Consider the following 13,552-nt stretch of genomic DNA (forward strand, 5'->3'; position numbering starts at 1 on the left):
TTCAGCCATAACAGCAGTGTGGGCTGATACCTGTGCCAGGAGACAAGCTAAAGGGGACCAGAGGGCTCAACACAAGTAATGCATTCTCACTTAGTACAGGCTCAAACTAAAGCCCATTGAGCTGGAGGAATCGTCTTCTGATTTCAAAGAGGTTTGGAACAACCCCTTTGGAAGCTGTGCTGGGACACATGACGCTATTTCAGAGTTGGGTTTATCAGCAACGGTTGTCTTAAAACAGCATCCTGAGCCTGAGCCTGCTGTAGCAGATGTACTCATTCCTCTGACTACTTTTTGCATCAACCCAGGCTCTCAGTGGTCATAATCCATTTGAAACCCATTCTGGGGGACTATAACTGAGTGACCAGGCTGGAATTTTAGGAAGGAACGTACTTTCGAGCTTGCTGCAACAAGTCCTCCTTCCGCTGAACCAACATACGCTGCCTTTCATCAGCTGACTTGGAAAAGCGACTTCCCCTGGCCTCAAAATCTTCTGCTTCACTGGGCTCTGCTTCCATTTCGCTGAATTCCACCATTTCTTCCAGTCTTGAGTTGAGTTCAAGTGGCACTCTCTCAGTCTAAGAGAAAAGGATAAAAAAAGCCGTAAAGTCTTTGCAAAATTTGCTAACAGGGCTTCTCTGTATCACATTGATAAGCTACAAAGAACTGTCATTTTCTGAGGCATTGGAAGAAATCAGACTCTCACCTGCTGCACCCAGTTCCCTTGGGTGCCTTTGAAAACCCCAGCCAAATACAGAACAAAGCTATTTCAAAACACGTTCAAAGAGCCTGTATTCTATAATGCTGTATCTTTCATGCCATCTTTGAAAGTAATCTCAAACATTAATTACTCATAATTAATGCTCTATGAAAATGGGGCATTTGAAACAGATTTTGCAGCTGACTTGACAAGCAACACAACAGTAAAGAATTTCAAAACCTGAAATCCATATCCCGAGGGAAGAATAGCAAATGTATTTGCAAAAAGGATGCGTGCTTGAGAAGGGACTTCATGAAGCTTCGGTTCACCACGTTCCGCAGCACCCGAATTATCGTGTTTTCAGGCTGCTGGAACAAGGCTGGCAACTGTCCCGAGCACAGCGTGTCAATAACAGGAGCTGGCAGCCCCGCACACAGCACCTCTTCACCCTTGACAGCTGGCCAACAACGCTAACGTGAAAATTGAGCTGATGAACGATGACGCTGGTGAGCTAGCGTAGGTGAAACAGCATATCCCGATTGCATCCTGTCATATACGATCGGATCAGCTCGGTGATGGAAAAGCAAGACGTTACTAAGCGTGGTAGCATCAAGAAACAAATCACCTCAACGAAAAGGCTTAAGGGTTTACCCATCATTTGGTATCCCAGAGGATTATTCGAACAAGTAGGATGCATCAGAGAGGTATTAGCCAAGTCAGCTCCTACTGCCTAGTTTTGGGCCTTTGGCATAGCCACCGCAGGAGCCTCGGCAGCTGGTGGCGTGGGCACTACAGGGCGACTGCTGCCCAGGCTCCAGCAGCATTACAGCCTGCAACGCGCACGCGTTTCGGCAGCTGATGTGCAAAACAAGCGGAGTCATGCCAAAGCCCTAGAGACGTACCGGCAACATCTTCAGAGAGGGAAAACAAAGACAAATGCCGCTAAAAGGGGGCCAAGCAGGAAGGCCAGGGCCCAAGCCGGGGCAGTAGGAACGCTGCAACCTCAAACAGAAGTACATCTTCAGCCTATTTCAGCACATTCCAGCATGCTGGGGAAGGGTTCCCTGTACGGCACGCACAAATGCATTGGGATAATGCAACGAGGTACTGTGGGACCGCAATGCCACATCCCAGGGGAGGAAGCAAGAGCTCCACAGGGTGATGTTGTGGATTTTACCCAGGGCCAAGATGACCTCAGCAGGCCCAGAAGAACAGGTATGGAGCAACCCGAGTGCCGCTTTCCATTACCACACAGGCAGACACAGGAAAGGGACGCTCTGCTGGGCAAAGCAGCGAGGAGGGCACTCGTTATGGCTGACATTCAGAGAAAATCCCTTTTTTTTTTTTTTATCCTGGGCCATTTGTAGCAGAAGATGCAAGCAAGCTCACCTCAGCTTTTTCTTTTTGGTAACATTACAAAGATGAAAAATCAATACCCATGAGCCTGTTCTTCTATCTGAACATAAAAGCGGTTACTGAGGAGGTTTTGCAGACAAAAATATCAAAACTAATTGCAGTAAAGTTTATGACAAGCCTAAGTATGACAGCAGCTCTCAGATGGAGAAACCTGTACAGTACAGAAACCACTCCTCCTTCAGGCTCCGAGAGAAAAAGAGGTAGGTTCATGAAAGCCATGGGATGCCTCAGAAGTGGCTCCAACAACAGCTTAGTTAGATCTGAGCAGTCCTACCCAATCTGCTCCCAGGATTACAGAAACAGATAAACACACACACGAAAATGTAAAGGATAATCTTTAAATACATTTTAGCACATGAAAAGACAAGCTTGCAGAAAATAGCTATAGCTGCTCTGGGATCTCCTCATATAGGAAGCAACAGCAGAGTCGGAAAAGAGGGGAGGGAGGGTAAATGTGATGGGGTGGAGCACGAGCAGGCAGAGCATGGGGCACAGTGCTGGAAGCATTAGCATCGCCATGCATTTTCACAGCATCTTGCTAAGTGTCCCGGCCAGGACTGTCAGAAGTAGCCAATGTTTAGAGCAGTATATCACAAACCTTTAACATGATCTATACCATGATGGTGCTCAGAGATGTCTCTAAACTACCCTTACCTTATGTCAGCACTGACACCCCAAAACCATAAGCTACATTTGGGAGGTGGAGGGATATCAGTCATTATCTTAATTCTATCTAGAATTCAAACATCTTAAGTCACAATATGACCTATGGCACAGAGGAAAACCTATGCTTCTCATGAAGGGTGCTTTTATTTGAGCAGGTTAGCTGCCCCAAGAAATGTTCTTTCCAACAAGCAGAACTCCAGCGGGTCTGCCACTCGCTGTTGGAGATCTAGAAAAATCCTCAGTGGGTATGTTGATTTAAAAAAAAAAATAAAGAAGAAAAGAGATGGAAAGCTTGTAAGACTGACTCTAAGGCTGCAGCACAAAGCAACCAGAGCTGCCACAGCCTCTCTCAGGGACTGTGTCATAAGGTGTGAAGTTACGTCTATCCACGATTTGGAAATTCAAGTCTCACCCAGAGATGATGATGATGGCTTCTTATGTCCCTTCACACTTGCTTTTAAAAACCTTAAAAATCAAGCGCAGCCTGCTGACGTAGCTCATTTGCTGCTAGACTGTTCCACACAGACAAGAGCTTGACTGCCTACTGCAACATATTCTTCTGGCAAGAAGAAAGAGAACATCTGCAATACACCAGGTACGCAGTTAAAAACTGAAATAAAAATCGGAAAGACACAGTAGTGATGGGATTTTCCTAGAGGACGGACACCCCTAGGCTCCCAAGTCTCCTCTCCACAACAGAAATACTATCCATAGCAAGGAGGTGAGCAAGCCTGACTCCTAGGTGGATCTCTGCGGCTGCATAACAAGAGTGATCAGCTCATCTGACACCAGCCTAAGTTAACACTAAATGGACAGAGCATTTATGAGGCAGGGGGAGGGCAGCAGCACCTGGAGCTTCCATGACACTACCCAGCACCAAGTTTCTCTCAGTGCATGGCAGCCTCCATCTCCCACTTCAGCCTTTGCCTATGAATCCCATCTAGCACAGTAAATATCCATCCAGAAAAACCTGCGCAGAGGACACAGAGTTCATCCCCCCACCACGCAGCCACCAGCAGCCCCACTCAGCTGCAGGAAATTCACAACAGTTCACATATCTCCAGGCTATCACTGTCCTATTCTACAAACCAAAAATACATTCTCCATCCAAACCCCCATTCACTCCATCTAAAAGACATCAGTCAAGCAAAGTGCTTAGGTGCAATTCAAAGCAAGAAGATGTCACTATTGGAGAGCACATGCTCGATGACATAAGTATGACATGGTATGAACACCACTCGCAGGTTTTCAAGTTGAAACAACTTGAAAATAGCTCTACAACTACCTGACAGGAGGTTGTAGCGAGGTGGGTGTTGGTCTCTTCTCCCAAGTAACAAGCAATAGGATGAGAGGAAATGGCCTCAGGTTGTGCCAGGGTAGGTTTAGGTTGGACATTAGGAAAAATTCCTTCACCAAAAGGTTTTGTCAAGCACTGGAAGGGGCTGCCCAGTTAAGGGGTCGAGTCACCATCCTGGACATATTTAAAAGACAGGTGCTTAGAGACATGGTTTAGTAGTGGACAGGTACGGTTGGGCTTGATGATCTTAAAGGTCTTTTCCAACCAAATGATTCTAAGTTCTGTAGAAGGAAGGGCAGACGCATGTAGCACCAGGCAGGAAGGAAGGTGAACAGCAACACAATCATTCAAAGTGGCATTTGAAGCCCAGTAGCAAGCTCAGGAAAATTAGTTAGATACCATTTGTAGAAAGGGAGGTGTTACTCATAAAGAACAGGGAAAACGCCACCAAAACCTTCAAGTTAACCCACAAAGTTACTGAAGAGTTGCTAGACCCAGACCAAGATCTTCATTCCTGCAGTTCTGCATCTCCTACCCCAGGCTCTTATCAAGTGCCTGAACCAATCCCCACCACTTCTTCAGCCCCAACTGCAGTATGAAACCAAACCAAAGTTTCTTCTGTCTTGCAACCTGCTAACGAGGGAGCTACCACAGTTCAGTTTCAGGTGAGTAACAGGGTGGCTGTTTAGGTTATTAAAGGCTGCAGAAGCAGAAAGTCACACACCTCAAGTTCACTCTCTTTCTAAGCCAATTTCCACTGGAAAGGAGGAGGAGGTTTATAAAGAAAGGGAGGTTTATAAAACAGAAACCCTCACAATTTTGCTTCTACAGTCAGGGAAAACAGAAGTGGAATGAGACCCCATTCTACTTGCAGGCTAATTTTTTTTCTTCCTGCCACATTCTAGCTAGCACACGCTGCTTAATAAAGCCCTTAGTGAAGAACAGCAAAAACCATTATCATGCTTTGTATGTAAAAGGACTGTTATCTCCTGGTCCCATTTGTATCCCACTCCATTGGCACCGAAGCTCCCCATGGCTCCATGTGCTTCCTCCAGAACACAAAAGAATTCTTATACCCAGAAGAAAAATACTACTTTAAAGGGAAGTGTCTGGAGACATACAGAATGGGAATGGGAAGACGAAGGGGAAGAGCAAAGCGTCCTGCTCTTCCTATTCCACAGATGGGCATGGGCCTGACCAGACGTGAACAGAGCTTATTTTCCTGTTTTGTATCACTTGGGAGCACTTTTCTTCAGGGAGGAAAAAGAAAAGCACACAGATAATTCTTTACAGGAGCACCATGCTGGTGGCTTACGTGAGTTGCCTGACAGCATTAGTTCTGGTGTGAAATGCAAAGAAGGGCTGCCATCAACCTGACCTTGTACGGAACAAAATGCACTTAGCTGTCCATGCAGCTTCTAATTGTGCTTTTTGCCCACTTTTCTGCCAAATTACCTGGGTGGCAGTTTCAGTATCCTCCTGATCAGTACCGTGCCGCTCCACAGAACTGTTCAATGCAGGTCTAATGCTATCTGCACGCTGAAATGCAAACATCATGGGTTTAATACAGTGTGTGAAATGGCAAACCAAAACCGAGTTCTTTGAACGCATTCAGACTCTGCCCTCTGCAACGTCATGTGTTATGTTCAATTTAGAAACACATAAGTTAGCAATAAACAGAATGCACTGTGTTGAAAGAGAATTCTCTCTGCTTCCCCACACACAGACTCCAGATAATAGAACTATCTGATGTGCACAGAACCAGAATTCAATATTCTTATTAACAGACTGCTTTACTGAAACCTGCTATCGCTAATTAAGAACAAAGCATCATTTTGCCGACTACTTTCTTTGCAGAAAACCCTCCTAAGTGGTACAATTCAATTATCTGTCAGCAGAGAAATCAACTGGAAATGTTCTAAAGGCTCTGCACAAGAGCAACTGAGAAGAGCTGCTTTAACTGAGCAAATATTTGTCTCCAGTCTAGCTAGGACATTTTCAGTATATTTTTGGTACATGACTGAATATACTGCATTTACAGAGATTTTAACAGAGAAAAAACAAATCTGGAGGGTTTCTTTACTAGAATTTGGCACTATATAACATGTTTGAGACTGTATAGGCAAGCACTTCACGCATCCTGCAGTCCAATCACAGCAACAAGGGGCAAGCTATAGGGCATGGGTGATAGACTCCGACTCTCCTTCATAAAGAAAATACCCTGTATTACAAATGGATAATGCTAGAGCATACCTGAGACCCACCCCAATATATTAGAAGGCCTTCTTCTAAGGGCTGCAGCAAGGAACAGATGCGTGCACCTCAATCACACACCACTGGGAGACATTCCAATTGAGTCAGACCTTGCAACACGGAGATACAACATACACTAGAGTACCAAAACTGGTTTGGCGCTTCCAACTGCAACATCTTCATATAGGTAAATTTTGAAGAGTAATATTGCATTAACCTAAGCTGGATTCACCAGTGCTTCAACTTGCCTCATTCCCCTCACTCAGTTCTGGGATAAGAAAATAAGTCAGGCATTTTAGGTGCATGGTGTTATGACTTACCTGTGTGGGGAAAGGTACCTGGATGCGCCCTTCTAAGATGTTGTCGGTGGTGATCTCTACGGAACGGGTTAACTGCAGATCCTGTAGGACTAAATGATAAGGAACCTGAGGGAACATCTCCTGAATCTGATGGGCCTGGAGAAAACAAGGTTTATACAGTCAGTATCGGCAGCACATCAAAGTTAGCTGGTAAGTACACCTCAGCAGAAAGAGATAGAAAAATGAACAGCTCAAAGATGCTGTTTATGATAGGATAACCCACACACAGAAAGAAAAACAAGAGAAAGAAAACCCATGCTGGCACTGATTTACAGGGCAATATTTTGAATCCATTGAAGCCAACAGCAAAACTGGAACTCCTATGGAGACACCACATGGTCCTGAAAATTTAGGTTCCTGAACAGTGCTTGTAGATGCACAAAGGCTTCAAAAGCTTCCCAACCTTCTTTTTATGACAGCTTTTTTAAACAAAGATCTATACAAAATTCATGAGTGACTGGAAGTTAGATCAACACTGAAAAAAAAAAATCATTTCTCCTTGTCCCAGATGGGTTCCAAAATGGTACTGGTAAGGACAAGTAGAATAAATGTTACTAACCCACTCTCTCCAGCCACCTGTCTACAAACCAGTTTAATAGAGTCTGAAAGTTCAAGTAAATTAAACCAAATTGTCAGGGAACTGTTATTACTGAATTTCAAGTTACTTAAGTAATATCCAAATTAAATAGATAAGAGGGCAGACAAATAATACGCTTTTAGAGTCCAACAGCTAGACTTCATTAAATATTAAAATCTGTATTTTAACTAATGCTGAAAGTTACAGGGGCAGGGGGGAGGAATGAGAACAACCAGAAGAAGAAAAGAAGGGTGGAAGGAGTTTTGAGAGCAAATCAAAAAGTATGCACCAGCTAACAGTGAGTTCAAACAAACAACTTGGACTTGATGATCTTAAACGTCTTTTCCAACCTAAACGATTCTAACTACAGCATACCTAACTCTCCATTCTACTAACTTGTGATCAAACCCTCTGATTTAGCATTTCAGCCTCTGGCCTTTCCCTCCAAATACTTCCCTAGGTTTTTATTCAGTAACACAAAGGAGAATTTCATTTATTTTCTATTAAAAATGTGTAACACTTCAATAGTTTGCTAACCTGGGCCTTCCCATTAAAGTAGGCATCTTAATAGAAGTTGCTACTGTACTTTTAATAGTACACAATGTTAAGAAATCATTACTCATCCTTAACAAAAGCCCATTTGTGTCACTGCATCCAGTAAAAGAAAAACTAAATTGACCTCAGATGGAGCGTTCCTGAATATTTAACTAGTAAATCATGTGCCAACACCTTACCGCTCCCTGCCTGCCCTGCCTCAACCCCCCTAAAGATTGTGCCCTTATCCTGTGGGGGCTTTAAGAGTAGTGAAGGCTGCAGGAGAGATCTCACATTCAGAAAATGTCATCCCTTTCATGAGATCCCTCACTGAATATTTATTAACATGCTACAGCATGCAGTAGCTTTAAGAACTGAAAGGAAACAGCACTTCTCAAACCGAAGGAAGCAAGTGTCTCATGAGGCCATATCCTTCTCTTTTTGAACTACATTGGCGTATTTATGTATGAAGTCAACAAACGTGGGATTTCATCCTCAACACTCCTATCGTCATCATGAATCAGTCAGGGGTGACTGCGCCACAGAGAGCCCCATCTCACACTGACAAGACACTCAAACAGAAACAGCTATCTTGGAGCTCGGTGCTCTTAAAAATAAATACTAAAAAAATCAAAAGCTATAGAATGGGTTTGATCAGCTACCACTTGCCCAACAGCTACATTCTCTGGTTGCAGATTCACACCTTTTGCTACTGCAAGTTGTGAGTGAAGGTAAGTACTGAAAAAAAGCTAAGGAAGTTGCACTAAACAAGCTGAGAAAAAGCCTGCCTATCTACACAGAAAGTACATGTAATTTTTCTCCCTCATTTACCTGCTTCCAGACCTGTTCTTTTACGTTTGCACATTTGAACCACCACATAGTCCTAACTTCACTAAAATAAAGCTTCTCTCACTCAAAAAACCCAGCTTTCACGTAGCATTTAAACACTGTTTTGGACTTCCTTCCCCCTTTATGTTCTCCATCTACACGTATCTCTTTCCCCCCACAACACAAATAGGAAGGCTGAGGTGCAAACGATTAAAGCAGTCTTACCATAGCATTAAGCTGGGAGTTGCTGGCTTGCGTAATACCGAGGATGTTTGTAGTATGCATCACTTCTACTGAAAAACTGGGCAGCCAGCTGGCAATTCGAGAGCCTAAGAATAAGAAAGCACCAAAAAAGTCAAGCAAGAATATGAGGTTCTCAGCAGGTGAAGTACTTCTGCATATATCTAACATAAATCTTCGTATTTCTCCAAGGTACATATGGGGAGTTCTGCAGTGCAATCCATCCCTACGGTCTCCCAAACATGGAGATGGCTGGAGTAAATCCGTAACTGCTGATACTCTCTTCAAACACACTGTCATAGTGGCTTAACAACCCGAGGGCCAGAAGGGGATCAAGAAAACATCCTCATTTTCTTGTTTTAATGTTCCCATTAAAGGGAAAATTAAAATAATCCAGAGCCAAATTCAGTTCTGGAATACGCGAATAACTCCAGCAATTTCACTGAAAACAGGCCAGCTTCTAAACAGGCTGAATCTGGTCCCAAAATGGATCAGCATCACTGAGAAAATACTACTACAAAGGGACACAGAGCAACCAAACAAAGTGAATGCTGCAATTGTGTGCTTAGGCTCAACAGAGTAGGGCATGTGGCTGGCTCCCTCCTCCTCCTGCATTTCCATTTAAATAAGCACAGGGTTTGCTCTGTGCCACTTCTCCTCCTGTCTCCATGGTAATTTTGTGGGTCTCCAAGCCACAGGAGTGCACTGGGGAGGACAGCTATCAAAAACCAGAGTGGTATTCTAAATATAAATATCCTTTGGAGACCTAAAGCACCCCAAAACTGGGAGCTGTGCAAGAAGCCATCAGCCACTCTCAGTGTACCTAGAAAGATCTGACACTTCTCTGCCCATTATTCTTCTCCCACAATCTCCAAAGATTGCAAAGCCAGCACAGATGAAGAACGGGGCACTCTGTAAGTTTGCAGCATCTCAACTACATCATGGGAGCTCCACAAGGACAGAGCCCAAAGCTAAGTATTTGCACTGGTAAAATCTACTGAGAAGCAACAAGACTGCCATCAAAAACGTGGGAGACTGTGGAAGACAAGTACACACCAACACCAAAGCTATAAAAAAAAATATCTGGGAGATGAGCAACAGAAATTGTCTCTTTCAGAACAAGTGTGTCTGCACACACAGAACTCAGTACGGTCTGAAATCACATCTGCTTTGTGAGTACTTGTAACACACCACTGAAAAAACAACATGCAAAACTGATCCGGTTACACGATTCCTCCAAAGAACAAGCTTCTGCAGACTTCTGCCCCTAACCAGGCACTGCAAGCTTCTTGCAACTTGAGGGGCAAATGGACTTTCAACAACCTCACATTAGCTAGGGATAGGGGAAAGATCAACTTTTAGACTGCACCACGTAGGGTTTTTTCCCCTCTTTGACTGTCACTGATTAACCAGCCACCTAGAAACAAAATAAGACACATGACTTTCCTGTTCTGTTGGTCGTCATGGCATGCAATGAACAAATGCAAGCATTAAAGCTGCTAACCACAACAAACCAAGGAAAAGGCAGCACATGTACAAAATCTTTCAAGAAATCTCTGTAGCTGTGGACAACCTCAGAGGCGTGTATCTGAGCTCCCACAGAAGAACCGTAAGAAATGTTTATGTGTTTGACAAACACAAGTGGAGGTACAGTTTAAATTTCAGTTGAAACATGGACAGAATTCCCGTCTACAGAAGGCCATTCCCTTCGTTTATTCGGGCAACAGCATCGGATGTCAAATCTGCTTAGCTCACCGTCAAAGTGGAAGAAGTGATTGTGCTGGTTCAAGCGTGGTCTGCCTTCTGCTACAGCCACAGGGACCAGGTTCTCATCCAGATTTTCCCTTTGGTGATCCTCCCTCACGTGATGGCTGTCAGTGATATTAAGAGACATTCTGCAGGTGGGGCAAGATGTATCTTGTTCCAGCCAGGATCGCAGGCACGAGCTGACAGGAAAACAGTAATATTGTGGTGAGCTCGCAGCATTTTTCCAAGACATCAGTATCACGAGTACATCAAGCAGCTGTAGCATATTCTGTACAGAACATCAGCAAATGCACAGGGACTGCTCAGAGATAATTTGCAAGGTATGCCTGGTAAGCTCCTGATGACTCTGGCTTAGGGTTCTTTCAGCTGAAAATACTCCAGTGTTCACTTTTTACCAAGAAGCATGCAGATTTATCACAGGCTTAAAACACTCTCCAAGTTTGTTGTCCCTCTAGCTCAGAACAAGCAAGTTTTGCTTGGAAGGAGAAACAAAGCATTTCTCGTCTCTCACCATCCCCAACTGAAAAAGGAGAAAAAAACAACTGGACAAATACTTAAAATATCCTGACACATTTTCATAGCAGTTCTGCCAGCGTGATGAGGCAAAGGCACCTCCAAAGTTTTTCAAATATCTTTTCAAAACCATCAGTACCCAAATCACCACCAAAGTGAGCACCGCTCTGGGAACTCTCTAAACAGATGTATGAATACTAACCAGTGCTGTGCCATTACAAGGTTCCCTTAATTCTGAACACTTGCTGTCTTGCAGAAAGTGAAAAGAGTTTGAAATTCAGGTTTAAACACTCAGAGCTGTGCCCGCGTTTTGATTCAACTGATATGACCCAGTTGCAGTGTTAACTAGCATGTTAAACCTAATTTTCAGTACGGAAGAACTGAATTTCACAGAACTGAACACATCTCAACACTACAAAATGTACTTTATGCTTGCAGGATGGGGTTTTTTTCCCAGGAGATGCTCTCAAAACTCTTTAGAAAGGTAGAGACATACAAAAAAGCCAAATCAACCTGTTTTCCCAGACTGTGTATTTGCAAATGGAGTAAAGGCACAAATCACAGGTTTGGGCTGACAAGAGCAAAGAAAGTCCTAATTGCAGAACTACAGCAAAGTCAAGGATATGAGCACGCTGCACAATTCCTGGAGCTGTAGCATATAGACATATTGCTAAAGTATTTTCCATTGTATTTAAATGGAGGGATATGCAGTGTTCAGAAGTTACAGTGATGGGTTTCCTAGAAACAACCAAAGCACTACAATAAAAATCTACCATCTTCCACCACCTTGGTCATCAGCAGACCCCCAGCATGTTAGCACTGCTGCTGCTGTCCAACTTCAACACTACAGCAAAACCAACCTGCAGACAGCAAGCTCAAGTCTCTGCTACAATTATACTCAGGAAGGTGACTTGTGAAACACCCAGAGTGACACAAGCTACCACCACACTGCTGCTTCTCAATGGCTCAACCACTGAGACGCTACAATGGACACAAACCCCTTGCAGCCTGCACAGGGTTGACCTCAGCAATGTGAATCTTCCCTGCCATCTTACTCTTCTACTCCAAATAAACAGCTATGAAAAAAAATCCCAGGTAATTGAGAATGGACACAATGTTTAGCCTGTTGGCAAAATCACTGGGCTTTTATGAGGAGAGAAACCACTCTTAGGTTCTAAATGGGATCATTAATTACATCTGGTTTTATATGCAAGCTTAAGTCATCCACTGTAACATGCTCCCACCCTAAATGCACCAAGGAGGTAAGTGTAACAGCTTCAGAAAAAATAGAAGAGGATCCTTTTAGATACAGAGAAAACAACTTTCTAAAGAGAAGACCCTGGGCTTCTCAAGTGCTCAGCAGGTGATTAAATATTCATACGATTCAGTAGCATTGGAAGAGGAGTTGCTGCTACGGAGGCACATTATCTCATTAGAGACTTCTTGGAACACAGATAAATATTTATGGCAAGGTTTGTCATAAATGACAACAAATTAGCACACAGATTATAACCTCTGGTTTGACAGTTACCAGAAAAGTAAAAAGCTATTTGCAGAAAGTAACTTGTTCACACAACATCATGGGGACAATTTAACTGACCACGCACATGAATCACGTTGCGCTTCAGAAACTCCTGATTCAATCCCCGTATCTCCTTTCATTTTTAAGCACAAGCATGAAAGTGTAAGCACTGCTACAAAAGATCTAAGAAAAGGCCCACCTAGCTCAGCACCCTATCTCCACAAGCATCTGCTACTGTTCACTGCTGAGTGAGTGTAAGGAACAGTACAGAGAGAGATCCTTTGGCCAAAAGCCTCCCAGTTCCAACTACCAGGTGTTTAGGGACCTCTCCAGCTAATTTGGTTAACCTCTTTCACAGCCCTGATGGACTCATCCCCCCCATGAAATCATATAATCAGACCTGGCCTCCACAACTGTCCCAGGGGACTCATCACGAAGCAAGGATGCACTGTGTAAAAATACTTCCCGTTTTCTCTTTAACGCTGATATCTTAAGGTACTTAAGATCTAACTCCAATTTTAATTCCTCACCTGAAAATCAATGCACCCTCACGGAAGAGGTGATGCATGGGACAAAGTGAGGGGGAACAGATTGTGCTTTCCCAGTTACACAGCAAGGCAGGGTACAGACTTGCAGCTGAGATACCATAACTCAATGCTATCTAGCCATTAGTTGACAAGATTCATGCTCTAAGTTTGAGGGGGGAAGGGGAAAAAAACACGCCAGGTAAAACAACTCATTGAAATGACTGAAGTGAGCATGAGTTGTACTTTGTTATTACAGGCAGACCAAGATGATCCAGGCAGTAAGCAATCACAGCTTTGCTGATAGTTCATTACTTGTCATCCTGTGGTAACCTGCAGACATGCCCACATATCCCTTC

General features: G+C 43.7%; 1 protein-coding gene across 1 annotated transcript in view; it reads right to left on the minus strand.

The window, feature by feature from the left end:
- AMFR (autocrine motility factor receptor) overlaps positions 1-13,552 on the minus strand; it is a 32,989-nt gene that overhangs the window by 4,894 nt on the left and 14,543 nt on the right. Inside the window, exons 8-12 of the mRNA XM_009643256.2 lie at positions 10,623-10,813; positions 8,853-8,956; positions 6,650-6,784; positions 5,532-5,615; positions 391-575 (exon numbers count right to left, since the gene is read on the minus strand). Coding sequence (XP_009641551.1) covers positions 391-575; positions 5,532-5,615; positions 6,650-6,784; positions 8,853-8,956; positions 10,623-10,813 — 699 coding nt within the window. The remainder of the gene's footprint in view (positions 1-390; positions 576-5,531; positions 5,616-6,649; positions 6,785-8,852; positions 8,957-10,622; positions 10,814-13,552) is intronic.

The sequence above is a fragment of the Egretta garzetta genome, unplaced genomic scaffold (genome assembly GCF_000687185.1).
Source record: "Egretta garzetta isolate BGI_Z169 unplaced genomic scaffold, ASM68718v1 scaffold27, whole genome shotgun sequence".
NCBI lineage: Eukaryota > Metazoa > Chordata > Aves > Pelecaniformes > Ardeidae > Egretta > Egretta garzetta.